This window comes from Oncorhynchus clarkii, chromosome 5, assembly GCF_045791955.1.
Source record: "Oncorhynchus clarkii lewisi isolate Uvic-CL-2024 chromosome 5, UVic_Ocla_1.0, whole genome shotgun sequence".
Classification (NCBI taxonomy): domain Eukaryota; kingdom Metazoa; phylum Chordata; class Actinopteri; order Salmoniformes; family Salmonidae; genus Oncorhynchus; species Oncorhynchus clarkii.
In genome coordinates, this window is record NC_092151.1 from 7,988,889 (window position 1) to 8,006,932 (window position 18,044).

Genomic DNA, 18,044 nt, shown 5'->3' on the forward strand with positions numbered 1-18,044 from the left:
ATTACTGTAACACACTTCTCTTTGGTCAAACGTTTTCAATGAGTGAAGCATCTCCCTAAGTGGGATAGCGCCCACCTCTTTCTCAACGACTTCCATGATCAATTTTCATTCAACATAAACTCAATTCTATTAAACCCATATCCTTTAACAGCCGATTTAAGAAATTGGATTGGTACATGCTTTCATTGGTCACATAGCCTTATCTGTAGAGACTAAACGTTGAGGTAATTGTGCAATATGAACATACATACTCCTGTATATTATACAAAACACGTGTGTTTCTAACAACTGATGTGTGTTTGTGTAAAAACGTAAATTACACTTTTTTTTGTGTGTGTCATTTTATTAATGTGAATTTGACAACTTTGTATTAAATACTAAAATAAATACAAAAACAAATCAGTTGACAATAATTGAAATACTGATTGTTAATATGTACATATGTAAGAATAACATTTTTATTTTTAATTACTATTATTCTTTATAATGATGTGATTCCATGTTGTGTCCTAAAATATCAGTTTCCCTTTTCGAAGGCACCAAATCCCATATTGACAATGTTCTACCACGACCAATAGGCCTGGAATACAAACTCTTACAGGAGGATGCTATGCCCTGTAATGCTCAATTCATAAGTTCACAACCGCAGAGCTGCAATAGTCTGTCGGACCACTACAAACTTAATGTGGGACTGTGGCAGCTCTACAACAGTCAACTAGGAATTCACCAAGAGAGTGTCTAGTCACTAAAATAACCAAGCTGACCTCTGTAAAACCCACCATGCTGCAGATGTACTAGTCGTGTGTACTTTCAGAGCCTGCCTATCGCCAGAACATCACATGCTATTTCCTTACCATGAACTGACCAACTAAACTGTCCAGGTAATTTGAACATCATGTCTTCCTCTTGGTCTTCCACTCGTGTACATGGTCATGGCATGAGGTCACTCGCAGCGAGGGAGAACCTGTGAAAGATGTCAAGTCTCATGTTCACGCTTCTAGTCACTCTCTTTTCCTAGGCCGTGTTTACACAGGCAGCCCAATTCTGATATATTTTCCACTGAAAAACGAATTAGTGAAAGTGTATTATTATTATTTTTTGAATTGGGCTGCCCTAGAGAGATTCTGGACAGTACTTTGAGGTCAAAAACGCAAACAAGAAAAAAAATGCAAACCAGAAGAAGAAAACCCCCATTCCTTCCACATATCATTTGGCTTTAAAATGGTGAACTGAAAAACACCAGTTTGAAGAGAAAAACAAGGGTTGTTTCCCTGCGTTTCCCCAAATCCCACTACAGCTATTGCAGTCGTATGTGCAGCCTCATGCGCAGGTTCTCCCCCAGTTCCCCCGTAAGGTAGTCTTGGTCCCGGCGGTCCTCCAGCTCTTTGAACTGGGCTTTGCCGTAGAGCGGCAAGCTGGCGATCTCCAGCGTGTGATCCTGCGGTGCCGCCAGTGCCCCCTTCCTCTTGGTGCTGTGTAGGTAGCAGAGGCCGTCACGCTGCTGGATGCGGAACAGGCCTTTGCGGTTGCCGCTGGTGATGACGTAGTGCACGTGGCCCACCAAGGGCTTGATGGCAGGCACCAGCTCCAGGATGTGCTCTTTGGGGTTGAGCTGGGACACGTTGAGCAGCAGGGTGACAGGAACTTCCATGTCCAGACTGGCTAGGCTCACCTGGTTGTGCTGATGGTGAGACAGACAGGGTTACTCCGTGGGGTTACTAACTTACTAAGTAACCATGGACTCAATGTCAATGAGAGGCACAGGGTTCCCAGCAAACCGGGAACATTCCCAGAACATTAGATTCCCATTAAGTTCTAATTAGTGTTTATCCAACATTAGGATGATAATGTGAACATTCTTTGAATGTTTTTTGATGACAAAATCCTTTTTTGTTTTTTTTAATGAAATATCCTTGGAATGTTCTAACGTTCAATAAAATGCCGGAAACAACAATCTGTAACAACCACCACAGAACGTTCCCCAAACGTTCTCATTAGGTTTCCAGGTAACGTAATAACACAATGTACCAGTAATGTTTTCCCAGAAAACCAAAATTGGTTCTGTGAAAGTTCACAGAACATTCGTTAGGTTGCAGCAAATGTTCACATAACATAAAAACTGTCCAGTCGTGCTGATTATACAATGTTTGTATAAAAGAGTTGGGTGATGTTGCAAGAATGTTCCCAGAACACATTTTGTCTGTTCTTTAAAAGGTTCCCAGAATGTTTCATTAGGTTGTGGTAACATTCAGATCGGAACATTGTGGGGACATCACAAAAGATATGTTCCCAAAACACAACTGTCCAGTTGTGCTGACATTCAGATAATGTTTGTATCAGGGTGCGCAAAACATTCCTTTTGATGTTGCATAAATGTTGACAGAACAACCTTTGAGTTCTTTAAAAAGGTTCCCAGACCATTTAATTAGGTTGTGGGAACGGTGTGGATACAAGAGAGCGGTTCCCAAAACATAAATTTTCTCAAAATATGACATTCATACAATGTTTAAGTTAGGTTGCACAGGACATTCCCTTAATGTTGCAAGAAAATTATTGTGATATTCACAAAGGTTGCACAGAACATTCCCACAATGTTGCATAATGTTCCACAATTTCCAAATTAAGTCTGTGTTTTTATGACGTTTATAGCATATTTTTTTTGCCATTTAAATCTGGAGAGAAACATAATGGGGATGTATTCCAACCTGCTTTAAGAAGCTATACATTTGCATCCTGAGAATGTTGTGGTAATATTTGGTCAAATTTAAATATAACATTTCCTAAATTTTAGGAGGACCTCCAAGATGAGTTGAGATGTACATTGCATGAACATTAATGGAATATTATGTTGTGTGCAACCTATGTGGATATCACAATAATATTCTGGCAACAACCCCCCAGACAACTCCCATAACTTATTTAAATGTTCTGGGAACCTTGGTTTTGTCAACATTCTTACAACATTAAGGGAATGTCCTGTTGAACCTAACTGAAACAACTGAGCATATTTTGTATTTTGGGAACCTCTCTCTTGTAAAGTCCCCACACTGTTCCCACAGGCTAATTAAAATGGTCAGGGAATCTTTAAAGAGCTCAGAAAGGCTGTTCTGTCAACATTCTAGCATCATCAAAAGATGATTGGCTTTGTACGATTTTATTGAATGTTTTATAAACAATACGAAACATACACATACAAACGACAACATCATGCAAACATCAACTACATCACCCCTGCCTAGACCCACTAGCACACACCCTCTTCAAGCGCCCGCATCACTTTCCGACACATGGCCTCAAACTGCACCATTTTGTTTCTCTCCGTCGCCAACATCCTTTGCGTAAAGGATGGAGGATTGGTTGATTTCCAGTTTTTAAGTATATGCTTTTTTAAAGATGATTGATGAGAAAAGTATCGCCCAACCCATCAGGTATCTCAGTGCAACCTCATATGCTATTTCTTGAAATATGCAGACAGACAAATTTAAAGTAAATGAAAAGTAACGTGAGTTATTGTGAGTTGTTATTTTTTATTTTTCTTATTGCCATTATTTAGTTTTCTCCATGATTATTTTATATCCTGAGAATTTAGAGTATTCTGAAAATGTTTGTTTTTTTTAGCAAAGGGGGCATTGCGTTTTTAATATTGGTCAGGTATAACAGGAGATCATCTGCAATTTGTTTATGTTCGTGTTTACCAATACCTGTTATGTTTGGGTCCTGTCTAATTCTTTCTAATTCGGTTCAATAGCCAGTGCAAAAAGGAGGGGGGAGAGAGGACAACCCTGTCTTGTGCCCCTTTCTAAATACATTTGATCAGATAATGTATTCATTTGTGTATATTTTTGCTTCATGACATTTATATAATATTTGTATTACATGTATTATTTCAGCTGGAAAGAATTGACTACATTTTTATTTCCAAAAATGCATTCAACAATTTACTGGATTCAAAAACTTATGATATAGTGATAACAGATCATTCTCATATCGGACAAGATAGACTCTACTTTCGAGCAAATCTACTTTTTTTAACAACAGATATTAACACTCCTGCGTTGTCTTGGCTGTGTGCTTAGGGTTGTTGTCCTGTTAGAAGGTGAACCTTCACCCCAGTCTGAGGTCCTGAGCACTTTGGAGCAGTTTTTCATCAAGGATCTCTCTGTACTTTTCTCCGTTCATCTTTGCCTCGATCCTGGCCAAATAGTTCAATCTTGGTTTCATGAGACCAGAGAATATTGTTTCTCATGGTCTGAGAGTCTTTAGGTGCCTTTTGGCAAACTCCAAGCAGGCTGTCATGTGCCTTTTACTGAGGAGTGGCTTCCGTCTGGCCACTCTACCATAAAGGCCTGATTAGTGGAGTGCTGCAGAGATGGTTGTCCTTCTGGAAGGCTATCCCATCTCCACAGAGGAACTCTGGACCTCTTTCAGAGTGACCATCAGGTTCTTGGTCACCTCCCTGACCAAGGCCCTTCTCTCTTATTGATCAGTTTGGCTGGGTCGCCAGCTCTAGGAAGAGTCTTGGTGGTTCCAAACTTCTTCCATTTAAGAATGATGGAGGCAACTGTGTTCTTGGGGACCTTCAATGCTGCAGAGGTTTTTTGGTACCCTTCCCCAGATCTGTGCCTCGACACAATCCTGTCTCTGAGCTCAACAGACAATTCCCTCGACCTCATGGCTTGGTTGTTGCTCTGACATGCACTGTCAACTGTGGGACCTCATATAGACAAGTGTGTGATCAATCGAAACAAGATGCACCTGACCTAAATTTCGAGTCTCATATCAAAGGGTCTAAATACTTATGTAAACTATGTTGTCTGGTTTCTACGCATAACCACAACTGAGCTATTTACACCCCGTGCGTCCTATCGGTACGCACATGCTCCTTCCTCATACCCTCTTCTAACACATGCTCCTTCCTCGTACCCTCTTCTAACACATTCTCCTTCCTCGTACCCTCTTCTAACACATGCTCCTTCCTCGTACCCTCTTCTAACACATGCTCCTTCCTCGTACCCTCTTCTAACACATGCTCCTTCCTCATACCCTCTTCTAACACATGCTCCTTCCTCGTACCCTCTTCTAACACATGCTCCTTCCTCATACCCTCTTCTAACACATGCTCCTTCCTCGTACCCTCTTCTAACACATGCCCCTTCCTCATACCCTCTTCTAACACATGCTCCTTCCTCATACCCTCTTCTAACACATGCTCCTTCCTCATACCCTCTTCTAACACATGCTCCTTCCTCATACCCTCTTCTAACACATGCTCCTTCCTCATACCCTCTTCTAACACATGCTCCTTCCTCATACCCTCTTCTAACACATGCTTTGTGCACCCTGACAGAAACATGGTCAGTGTTAGCGTTTTGGAAACCTATCTCTTGTCATATCCCCACAATGTTCCCACAACCTAAAATAAACATTCCGTCAACCTTTTAAAGAACCAGGGAAATGGGTTCTAGGAACGTTCTTGCAACATCAGGCGAACGTTTTATACAAACTTTCTATGATCATCCGCACGACTGAATTTATTATTATATTTTTTGTTTTATGAGAACACTTGTCGCCCGACCTAGCAAATGTTCTGGGAACTTTTCACAGAACCAATTTTGCTTTGCTGTGTTACACCTTGGCATAACTAAGTAAGAAGGACTGTGTAATGTCAGTGTGCATTAGACCTGTGCGAACTGAAATGTGAGACGAGATAGTTCACACAGATTAATGGAATAACGGAGAATCACTAATGGAATGAGAGTTCTCTGCATCATATGAAAGTGGGCAGTAACCTTTCACCTCTCTATATACATACATCTATACATCTCCAGAATAGAGAACAGACACTCCAACATGTTACCGCTACTGTTATAAGTGTCAATGCTCCCAATATACTGTACCTCTATGGGTTGCGTTCCATTGGCGTCGCGCCTCTTGCGGCCGTGCTTCTTGGGGTAGTCGTTGATCTTACACTCGTAGCACGTCTCTGGGGAGAGAGTGTTGTCTTCTATCTCTGGCCCCTCATACTGGCCCTTCCCAAAGCCCAAGCCTGACACACAGTGACTGAACAACACACAGAAACACACAGCCAGACAGGCACACAGAGACACACAGCCAGACAGGCACGCACGCACACAGAAACACACAGCCAGACAGCCACACAGAGACACACAGCCAGACAGGCACGCACACAGACGAGCATGAGAGAGTGCATGAGAGAGTGCAGTCGACAACTTCTTCATTACAACAATGGAAATCCTTCTGACCCATGAAATTATACATGAAACATAACAGTCAGGTGTGCTAGTGCAGGGGTAGAACAAATATTTGCAGAAATCCCAGAGAAACAGATTGGGAAACACAAGTCAAAAGCTAAGCTGTTCCTGATGGGCCCGTCCCAACAAGTGTTTCTAAGGGCCCTGACCCCAATCCCATCCCCTCCTTACGAATCGGCCCTAGCAAGTCTAAAACACGGCTTTCTTTTCCCCCCTTGATGCCCTCATTATAAGACAAATAATGATACTTCTGCTGTAAAATCCCAATTTAGACCCACTGGGCTAAATATGGACCAGCCATCTGTCATCTGGCAGAATGCCTCCTTTGGTATTGTTTTTGGGGAGGAGGGGTAGATCAGTTTGATATTGTAGATAGATTGTAGCTTCCATCATTCTAATTGCCTGCATCATTTCCAATCCCACATATATGTTTTGGGGTAAATACAGTACCAGTCAAATTTTGGACACACCTACTCATTCCAGGGTTTGTATTTATGTTTGCTATTTTCTACATTGTAGAATAATAGTGAAGATGTCAAAACTATGAAATAACAAATATGGAATCATGTAGTAACCCCAAAAAAGTGATAAACAAATCTAAATATAGTTTAGATTTTAGATTCTTCAAAGTAGCCACCCGTTGCCTTGATGACAGCTTTGCACACTCTTGGCATTCTCTCAACCAGCCTCATGAGGTAGTCACATGGAATGCATTTTAATTAACAGGTGTGTCTTGTTAAAAGTTAATTTGTGATATTTCTTTCTTCTTAAAGCGTTTGAGCCAATTAGTTGTGTTGTGACAAGGTAGGGGTGGTATACAGAAGATAGCCCTATTTGGTAAAAGACCAAGTCCATATTATGGCAAGAAAAACTCAAATAAGCAAAGAGACATGTCGGTCCATCATTACTTTAAGACATGAAAGTCAGTCAATCCGAAAAATTTCAAGAACTTTGAAAGTTTCTTCAAGTGCAGTCACAAAAACCATCAAGCGCTATGATGGAACTGGCTCTCATGAGGACCGCCACAGGAAAGGAAGACCCAGAGTTATCTCTGCTGCAGAGGATAAGTTCAGTAGAGTTACCAGCCTCAGAAATTGCAGCCCAAATAAATGCTTCAGAGAGTTCAAGTAACAGACACATCTAAACATATACTGGTCAGAGGGGGCTGCGAGAATCTGGCCTTCATGGTCAAATTGCTGCAAAGAAACCACTACTAAAGGACACCAATAAGAAGAAGAGACTTGCTTGGGCCAAGAAACACAGGCAATTGTCCTTTGGTCTGATGAGTTCAAATTTGAGATTTTGTTTCCAACTGCCGTGTCTTTGTGAGACGCAGAGTAGGTGAATAGATGATCTCTGCATACGTGGTTCCCACCGTGAAGCATGGAGGAGGAGGTGTGATGGTGCTTTGCTGGTGACACTGTCATGATTTATTTAGCATTCAAGGCACACTTAACCAGCATGGCTACCATAGCATTATGCAGCGATACTGTCACGTTCTGACCTTAGTTCCTTTGTTATGTCTTTGTTTTAGTTTGGTCGTGAGTTGGGTAGTAGTAGTAGTCTATGTTCCTTTTTCTATGTTGTGGTTTTGTGTTTGGCCTGGTATGGTTCTCAATCAGAGGCAGGTGTCGTTTGTTGTCTCTGATTGAGAATCATAGTTATGTAGCCTTTTCCCCACCTGTGTTTAGTGGGTGATTATTTTTCCGTGTCAGTGTTTGTCCACACGGGACTGTGTCGGTTTTCATTTATTTCTCTTGTTCCTTTTGTTTTCTGTGTCCAGTGATATTTCATTAAAATATATCATGAACACATACCATGCTGCGCTTTGGTCCTCCTCTCCTTCCATCAAAGACAACCGTTACAGATACGCAATCCCATCTGGTTTGGGCTTAGTGGGACTATCATTTATTTTCCAATTTCCCAAGAATAAAAGAGATCTTCTGTTGAATCTGACAATCAATCTTAACGGTTGTACAGTCGTCTCAAATAAAACTGTGAAGGACCTCGGCATTACTCTGGACCCTGATCTCTCTTTTGAAGAACATATCAAGACTGTTTCAAGGACAGCTTTTTTCCATCTACGTAACATTGCAATAATCAGAAACCTTCTGTCCAAAAATGATGCAGAAAAATTAATCCATTAATCACTTCTAGGTTAGACTACTGCAATGCTCTACTTTCCGGCTACCCGGATAAAGCACTAAATAAAATTCAGTTAGTGCTAAATATGGCTGCTAGAATTCTGACTAGAACCAACAAATTTGATCATATTACTCCAGTGCTAGCCTCCCTACACTGGCTTCCTGTCAAGGCAAGGGCTGATTAAGGTTTTACTGCTAACCTACAAAGCATTACATGGGCTTGCTCCTACTTATCTCTCTGATTTGGTCCTGCCGTACATACCTACACGTACGCTACGGTCACAAGACGCAGGCCTCCTAATTGTCCCCAGAATTTCTAAGCAAACAGCTGGAGGCAGGGCTTTCTCCTATAGAGCTCCATTTTTATGGAATGGTCTGCCTACCCATGTGAGAGACGCAAACTCGGTCTCAACCTTTAAGTCTTAACTGAAGACTCATCTCTTCAGTGGGTCATATGATTGAGTGTAGTCTGGCCCAGGAGTGTGAAGGTGAACGGAAAGGCTCTGGAGCAACGAACTGCCCTTGCTGTCTCTGCCTGGCCGGTTCCCCTCTTTCCACTGGGATTCTCTGCCTCTAACCATATTACAGGGGCTGAGTCACTGGCTTACTAGGGCTCTTTCAGGATGGTAAGTTGGTGGTTGAAGATATCCCTCTAGAGGTGTGGGGGCTGTGCTTTGGCAAAGTGGATGGGGTTATATCCTTCCTGTTTGGCCCTGTCCGGGGGTGTCATCGAATGGGGCCACAGTGTCTCCTGACCCCTCCTGTCTCAGCCTCTAGTATTTATGCTGCAGTAGTTTATATGTCGGGGGGCTAGGGTCAGTTTGTTATATCTGGAGTACTTCTCCTGTCCTATCCGGTGTCCTGTGTGGATTTAAGTATGCTCTCTAATTCTCTCTTTCTTTCTTTCTCTCTCTCGGAGGACCTGAGCCCTAGGACCATGCCTCAGGACTACCTGACATGACTCCTTGCTGTCCCCAGTCCACCTGGCCGTGCTGCTGCTCCAGTTTCAACTGTTCTGAATGTGATTATTATTATTTGACCATGCTGGTCATTTATGAACATTTGAACATCTTGGCCATGTTCTGTTATAATCTCCACCCGGCACAGCCAGAAGAGGACTGGACACCCCACATAGCCTGGTTCCCTCTAGGTTTCTTCCTAGGTTTTGGCCTTTCTAGGGAGTTTTTCCTAGCCACCGTGCTTCTACACCTGCATTGCTTGCTGTTTGGGGTTTTAGGCTGGGTTTCTGTACAGCACTTTGAGATATCAGCTGATGTACGAAGGGCTATATAAATACATTTGATTTGATTTTCAACAGGACAATGACTCAACACACCTCCAGGCTGTGTAAGGGCTATTTACCAAGAAGGAGAGTGATGGAGTGCTGCATCAGATGACCTGGCCTCAACAATCACCCGACCTCAACCCAATTGAGATGGTTTAGGATGAGTTTAGCCACAGAGTGAAGGAAAAGCAGCCAACAAGTGCTCAGCATATGTGGGAACTCCTTCAAGACTGTTGGAAAAGCATTCCAGGTGAAGCTGATTGACAGAATGCCAAGAGTGTGCAGAGCTGTCATCAAGGCAAAGGGTGGCTATTTGAAGAATCTAAAATATCTTTAGATTTGTTTAACACTATTTTGGTTACTACATAATTCCATATGTGTTATTTCATATTTTTTATGTCTTCACTATTATTCTACAATGTAGAAAATAGTAAAAAAAAATAAAAATAAAACTTGAATGAGTAGGTGTGTCCAAACTTTTGACTGGTACTGTATATGTATTGTTTTTAAATATATATATTTTCCCCTAACCCTGCCATTCCTCCCCTAATTTGAGTAAAGTAATGGACAACAATACTTAAACTTCTACTTCCGGCTTACTATATACATTTTACAGACACATTTCACAATAGTTGTCTTTTGTTTATTTTTAGTCCCATCCTTCAGTTCCCATCAACCCCTCCCATCTATCTCTGAACACCATCCAGTCCCATCCTTCAGTTCCCATCAAACCCCTCCCATCTATCTCTGAACACCATCCAGTCCCATCCTTCAGTTCCCATCAAACCCCTCCCATCTATCTCTGAACACCATCCAGTCCCATCCTTCAGTTCCCATCAAACCCCTCCCATCTATCTCTGAACACCATCCAGTCCCATCCTTCAGTTCCCATCAAACCCCTCCCATCTATCTCTGAACACCATCCAGTCCCATCCTTCAGTTCCCATCAAACCCCTCCCATCTATCTCTGAACACCATCCAGTCCCATCCTTCAGTTCCCATCAAACCCCTCCCATCTATCTCTGAACACCATCCAGTCCCATCCTTCAGTTCCCATCAAACCCCTCCCATCTATCTCTGAACACCATCCAGTCCCATCCTTCAGTTCCCATCAAACCCCTCCCATCTATCTCTGAACACCATCCAGTCCCATCCTTCAGTTCCCATCAAACCCCTCCCATCTATCTCTGAACACCATCCAGTCCCATCCTTCAGTTCCCATCAAACCCCTCCCATCTATCTCTGAACACCATCCAGTCCCATCCTTCAGTTCCCATCAAACCCCTCCCATCTATCTCTGAACACCATCCAGTCCCATCCTTCAGTTCCCATCAAACCCCTCCCATCTCTCTATCTCTGTTCCCATCAAACCCCTCCCATCTATCTCTGAACACCATCCAGTCCCATCCTTCAGTTCCCATCAAACCCCTCCCATCTATCTCTGAACACCATCCAGTCCCATCCTTCAGTTCCCATCAAACCCCTCCCATCTGTCTCTGAACACCATCCAGTCCCATCCTTCAGTTCCCATCAAACCCCTCCCATCTATCTCTGAACACCATCCAGTCCCATCCTTCAGTTCCCATCAAACCCCTCCCATCTATCTCTGAACACCATCCAGTCCCATCCTTCAGTTCCCATCAAACCCCTCCCATCTATCTCTGAACACCATCCAGTCCCATCCTTCAGTTCCCATCAAACCCCTCCCATCTATCTCTGAACACCATCCAGTCCCATCCTTCGGCTCCACTCAACCCCTCCCATCTGTCTCTGAACACCATCCAGTCCCATCCTTCGGCTCCACTCAACCCCTCCCATCTGTCTCTGAACACCATCCAGTCCCATCCTTCAGTTCCCATCAAACCCCTCCCATCTATCTCTGAACACCATCCAGTCCCATCCTTCGGCTCCACTCAACCCCTCCCATCTGTCTCTGAACACCATCCAGTCCCATCCTTCGGCACCACTCAACCCCTCCCATCTATCTCTGAACACCATCCAGTCCCATCTATCTCTGAACACCATCCAGTCCCATCCTTCGGCTCCACTCAACCCCTCCCATCTATCTCTGAACACCATCCAGTCCCATCTATCTCAGAACACCATCCAGTCCCATCCTTCAGTTCCCATCAAACCCCTCCCATCTATCTCTGAACACCATTCTATTTGCCATGTATTTTTCTGTGATGTTTCACAAAACGTTCTGAACTTTTCTATTCTCATAAGTTTCTACAGATTGTCAATTAAAATATATATATTTTTTGCTAAGAGCATTTTTATATAAATGATAGATGGATTATGACTTTTCATATCACCCAGCAGTGCTATTTGCAGAGTTAGCTCCAGGTCCCTGGCTCCTTACCCTTGGCCCATGCGAAAATAGCCCAGCGGGCAACCACACAGGTAGCCTCCCTCTGTGTTGGAGCAGCCGTAGCTACAGGGGTTCTTGTTGGAGCACTCGTTGACATCCTGACAGCTGCTGCTGAATGAGTCGAAGCTGTAGCCTGAGGGGCAGGCACACTTGAAGCTGCCTAGCGTGTTGTAACAGGAGGCCGATCCACAGCTGCCCGGGTTGGAGCACTCGTTCTCATCTGAGAGAGGAGAGGAGGGGGTGGAGGAGTTTTAAGAGAGGGGTAGGAGAATTAGTTTGACTTGTTATTGAGGTCAACCAGGACATAGAATGATTGAAACACCTTGCTGTGACCCACACCCCCAGGGTTAAAGCAGCATTGGAAAATACACCTAAAGCTAAAATTTCTGAATCTAGGTGACACTGCGTTTGCTTTTTGACAGTGGATCACAATGAATCTATAGAACATTAGAACACTACTGTAATAATATCAACGTTCTGGAACCCATTGGTATGAGAGAGAGAACTTTTCTCTTATTGTCCAGCAGGTGGCAATGTGGTTCTGTTTACTCGACCTGTAAATGGAAGGTAGTCCAATATTGTTTTCAAAAACATTTGTTTGGAGCAAGTAGTTGAAAGTACCCTTCTGCCAATGCACATATAGCACTTTTACATCATTTTCTGTGACAATGAATTTCACCATACAACAGAATCTTACCTTATTATCTAAATTACCTTAGGATTCAGCACATAGAGTTAAGATAAACCAAACTTCCAAATGTTTTTTATTCCATCTCCCATTGACAACAATGTTTAACTAAGTGAAAATACGTCTTAAGTAGAAGTTAGGTATCACCCCCAACAGACAAGATGATAATGCATCTAACAGAGAATGTTAATTTACAATGATTAAGAAATATAATACTCCCGTCCTCTACTGTACAACTAATTTTACGAGCACACAACCCCCCAAAAAACTATGATTTATTAAATGGCTATCAACCTTTTACTGAGTGAGTTAAAACAGGGTCACACAGAGTGCTTCTTGGTAGTCTTAAACAAATCCACTTTGAAACAAAAGTATACACCTCACACACATGGTTATGGGCTTAAACAAAGACACTTGTCAGATGTAGAGTTTAAATGTATTACATTTCGAGTTTGCATCCCAATATTACACTTTATATACATCACAGAAGACTGAAAACTAACAAAACTATTTGACATAGAAACACCGGATTTTGGTCGTTTAAAAATAAATAAATAAATCATTAATTATGAATAACATTCCACCTATGAGGCCAAAGAGGGTGCTTTTGGTCCTTGACTGCAGGAAAGGGCTACTCAGCTTGTGATGGACACTTTAATGACGCCCAGCGAAGTAAAAACCAATGCACAGATTTAATCAATGGCCAGGTTGCAAACGTATAACGCAAAACAAGTCTTAACTCAACCGTCAATATAAGTAAGTAGCCTTGCACAAGTCTTCGCTTGTGTGACCCAGAACAGCTCATGGGAGCAGGAGCCTATTTCCTGTTTCTGTAGCGTGAGGCAGCTTGAAATACAAGTACAGCACCTGGACAGGACGCTAGTCTATCACAGGGCCTTACCCCCAATTTACATTCTTAAAGCTCATCGGGTCCCATTTTTACAGTCTTTGGTATGACTCTGCTGGGGATCGAATTCCCAACCCCTGTGTGCAGTTTGAAGGAAGTTGCTAAATCGCATTAGCGTTAGAGCAATGGCTAACTAGCGTTAGAGCAATGGCTAACTAGCGTTAGAGCAATGGCTAACTAGCGTTAGAGCAATGGCTAACTAGCGTTAGAGCCATGGCTAACTAGCGTTAGAGCCATGGCTAACTAGCGTTAGAGCAATGGCTAACTAGCGTTAGAGCAATGGCTAACTAGCGTTAGAGAAATGGCTAACTAGCGTTAGAGCAATGGCTAACTAGCGTTAGAGAAATGGCTAACTAGCGTTAGAGCAATGGCTAACTAGCGTTAGAGCAATGGCTAACTAGCGTTAGAGCCATGGCTAACTAGCGTTAGAGCCATGGCTAACTAGCGTTAGAGCAATGGCTAACTAGCGTTAGAGCAATGGCTAACTAGCGTTAGAGAAATGGCTAACTAGCGTTAGAGCAATGGCTAACTAGCGTTAGAAAAATGGCTAACTAGCGTTAGAGCAATGGCTAACTAGCGTTAGAGCCATGGCTAACTAGCGTTAGAGCAATGGCTAACTAGCGTTAGAGAAATGGCTGGAAGTCTACTGGAACTGCTGGTATGCTAGTTGTTGCGGTAGACTTCCTGTCATTGCTTTAACACAAGTTTTCGATGGCTCGCGAAGCTAACTGCAACTTCCTTCAAAGTGCACGCAGACACATAGAAATGGTATCCATCTGACTCTGGGTAAGTAGAAAATGGGCTTAGTTGCCAAAAATCTGCACTTTTCCTTTCAAATCATGTAGTTATCATCAGTGTCCCAAAGTAGCACCCTCTGTGTGTGTGTGGTACTCACCCACACACTGGTTCCACTGGTAGTGCTGTGTGTAGCCCTGAGGGCAGTTACAACGGTAGCCGCCCAGCATGTTCTGGCAGCCATGTTGGCACCTGTCGTTACTGTCACACTCGTTCACGTCTGACGGTCAAAAGGCAGAAGAACACATATGCATTGGCCCATCCGTCATCTTCACCATCCTAATAATCATCATCAACGTTACTTTCCTAATCTTCATCATTATCATCACCACATTCCTAATTCTTATTCATCATCATCACCGTTCCCATCATGGTTACATTGCATATTTAGATTGTAACATTACGCTACTGTACAATGCAGTATGATGCAATTGTGAGTTTCCTGCACCAGCTCCTCTAAAATATATATACCTATATATATATGAGCTTGAAATCTACGTTAGGGTATTTCAATTGCGTTTACACCCAAAATGCTAGGAGAACAAATCTGCCTTTAGCTGCCTAGTTGTATGGATTCCCTTGGTGTGTACAATTGACTCTTCATAATGAATTGGCAGGTTGACTCGGCATCTGTTTCTAATACACACTCCTATAAATGTGGGAAAATGGCCTATTTAAGCCGAATGCTTTTCATTTAGTCAAACAAAAATCACATCCATTCATCCCCACTGCTTTCGAGTAACGCAAACCAGGTAAACTTTAGCTCAAAACAGAGGATAACGTTCAACCTGGGATTTGAGTCCATGGCACAAATTAAACCACTGCCCTGAATTCTCTCCCCGTACAATACTTACAGTCAACCTGTACCAAACTATTCTTTGTTGAGTTTTGAAAGTGAATTATTTTGTTTGTAGAGCGATGGCACAGAGTTAATTTAGATAGTGCCAGTAGGACTTGTGGTTTTGGGCATTGCCACTCTGTGGAGACTTCAATAAAAGGAGAGTTGGCGAAAGGTTTGAGGCCTTGAAATCGCAGTCAGCCAAATGCTGTTAGAGAGAACGGTCAAGTAGGCTGCTTGATTTCCTACGCTTTTACGACAGTAGTGCCACTTTGAGAAGTCTTTCAAATATATGTATAATATAAATATATATTTTCATCTTTAATTTCATTGTTTCTTTCTTTTATTGTTTATGTGTTTTTTTCATATGTTGCTTCTGACAATACAGGTGGAAAAACTACCACCAAACTGCCAAACACATTTTGTTTACCGAGAGGTTTATCTCTGCCACTGAGGTTCAATCCCACAGTTCTTCTTAAATACTTATTTTCCACCATCATTTGCAAATAAATTAATTAAAAATCCTACAATGTGATTTTCTGGATTTTCTTTTCTCATTTTGTGTGTACCTATGATGAAAATTACAGGCCTCTCATCTTTTTAAGTGGGAGAACTTGCACAATTGGTGGCTGACTAAATACTTTTTTGCCCCACTGTATGCTTAAGATACAGATTTCACCACTAGCTCACCAAAACCATGGCATTGGTTGATCGGGGACATCATATCTTCAGGTTTTAGGGAGGTGAGCCAACGGTGCAATGCAAACGTAGCCATCAGGTTACATAGAGTGAGATGATGATATGGTAAAAATATTGAACAATTCCTTATGATTATTCAATGATGCTATTCATAAATCTATATATTTTTTTATTTAATTAGGCAAGTCAGTTAAGAACAAATTCTTATTTACAATGACGGCCTAGGAACAGTGGGTTAACTGCCTTGTTCAGGGGCGGAACGACAGATTGGGGGATTCGATCTAGCAACCTTTCGATTACTGGCCCAACGCTCTAACCACTAGGCTACCTGCCTCCCCAATTTATTGAAACAAAAAGCATAATTCATATGAAGTGTGTAATGTGGATGTTTCCCATAAGAAATGGAATGAAGAAAGGAAGAAATAAAAACTCAATTGTAGCTACCATCACAGTGCAGTCCGGTGTCGTCCAGTTCGTAACCCCGTTGGCACGCACAGTTGAAGCTACCAGGGGAGTTCTGACAGATGCCCTTGGTGCCACACAGCGAGGGTTCCCCGACACACTCATTATTATCTGACAGAGAGAGCATTGCATTTATGTAGTTTGTATTTTACCTGAGTTGTGTTCATTGGGCACCAAACAGAAAAGAAGAAAAAATAACCAGACTGAAACAGGGTTGGGACTTTGTTGAACTTGTCCAATAAGAAATGGTCATTTTTAGTTTTCCGTTTTAAAAGGGCGTGTCCTATTGAACCATGGTAACCCTTATAGCTGCAGTTTAAAAACATGGACACTACAGACGTATTTGCCTTACCTATGCATGCAGTGTGGTGCTGGGTGAAGCCAGGGGGACACTTGCAGGTGAATCCGCCCACGGTGTTGACACACATGAACTGACAGTTGTGCCTCTTGGTCTGGCACTCGTCCAAATCTAAACGAACGGACGGACGGACGGACGGACGGACGGACGGACACACACACACACACACACACACACACACACACACACACACACACACACACAGTAAACCAAAGCTCTCAGATCACACACACAAAACATTACACCCTGTTATTACGCAACATTCGATTATTTTGTGTTGACCCCTTTTCAATGAACAGAGTCCCTCCCCTATGTTGCGATTCAATTCATTCCAGCACTGTTCATGACTCATTCAACCAGTGTATTCAGTCACTGTAATTTAGGTCTGTCGCCACGTTGTGATACAGGACAATCAACTCTACAGTGATGACTGGCTGTTGAGCAGCATCTGTCCTCTCATTAATCTATTCCTATAGTGTGGACAGCACTCACTAATCACTCACTAATAATGAAGAGATCATTTTAGCTAGCTAGTAAAAATCGAATAAAATTGTAAGTTTATTGGTCGCATACACAGTTCAGCAGGTACCGTTGAAATGAAGTTGATAGATGTTGGGTTTGAGCTGTAAAACCTCTAACCTGGTCCTAGATCTGTTGTGTGGTGACGTGGCAATGACCATAGACGTTTGCAGCACAGAACACTCAGATCTAGGACCAGTCTATAACACCGCTAGGTAACCCTATCCAATCTAGAAATCCAGCAGACAGCCATCGAGCTAAAAAAAAAAAAAGAAAGAAGAAAGAAAAAAAAAGACTGTTGCTTTGCATCATGGGAACTGTAGTTTCCCTGTACCTTTGCAGGTCCTGCCGTCCTCTTGGAGCACGTAACCACGGGGACAGGAGCAAGTGTAACTTCCCTCGGTGTTCTTACAGATGAAATTACACGGCTTGGGGGACATGACACACTCATCCAGATCTGACAGGAAGAGAACACAGAAGATCAACAGGGGAGGGAGGGTTAATGAGCGCCTTGTTGTAATCATTTATCTATGATCTGATAGGTGAAAGGAGAAATGGTCAAATTAGTGACAACTTCAAAGAGGCAAGGAGAGAACGATGTATTTTCCATGTATCCTAACACAGCCTTGGTATTGGAGTGCAATTTTGCTCCCGCCCTGCACTAAATCGCTGATACAACAAATCCTAGATTTGGTTGCATTCACAA

At 42.5% G+C, this 18,044-nt stretch overlaps 1 protein-coding gene across 1 annotated transcript in view; it reads right to left on the minus strand.

Annotated features, from left to right (window-relative positions):
• Positions 1–778: 778 nt before the first annotated feature.
• The window catches only part of LOC139408287 (fibrillin 2a), a 231,743-nt gene continuing 214,477 nt past the window's right edge, over positions 779–18,044 (minus strand). The window contains exons 59-65 of the mRNA XM_071151997.1: positions 17,673–17,795; positions 16,814–16,930; positions 16,444–16,572; positions 14,563–14,682; positions 12,064–12,292; positions 5,898–6,060; positions 779–1,681 (exon numbers count right to left, since the gene is read on the minus strand). Coding sequence (XP_071008098.1) covers positions 1,298–1,681; positions 5,898–6,060; positions 12,064–12,292; positions 14,563–14,682; positions 16,444–16,572; positions 16,814–16,930; positions 17,673–17,795 — 1,265 coding nt within the window. The 3' untranslated portion in view covers positions 779–1,297. The remainder of the gene's footprint in view (positions 1,682–5,897; positions 6,061–12,063; positions 12,293–14,562; positions 14,683–16,443; positions 16,573–16,813; positions 16,931–17,672; positions 17,796–18,044) is intronic.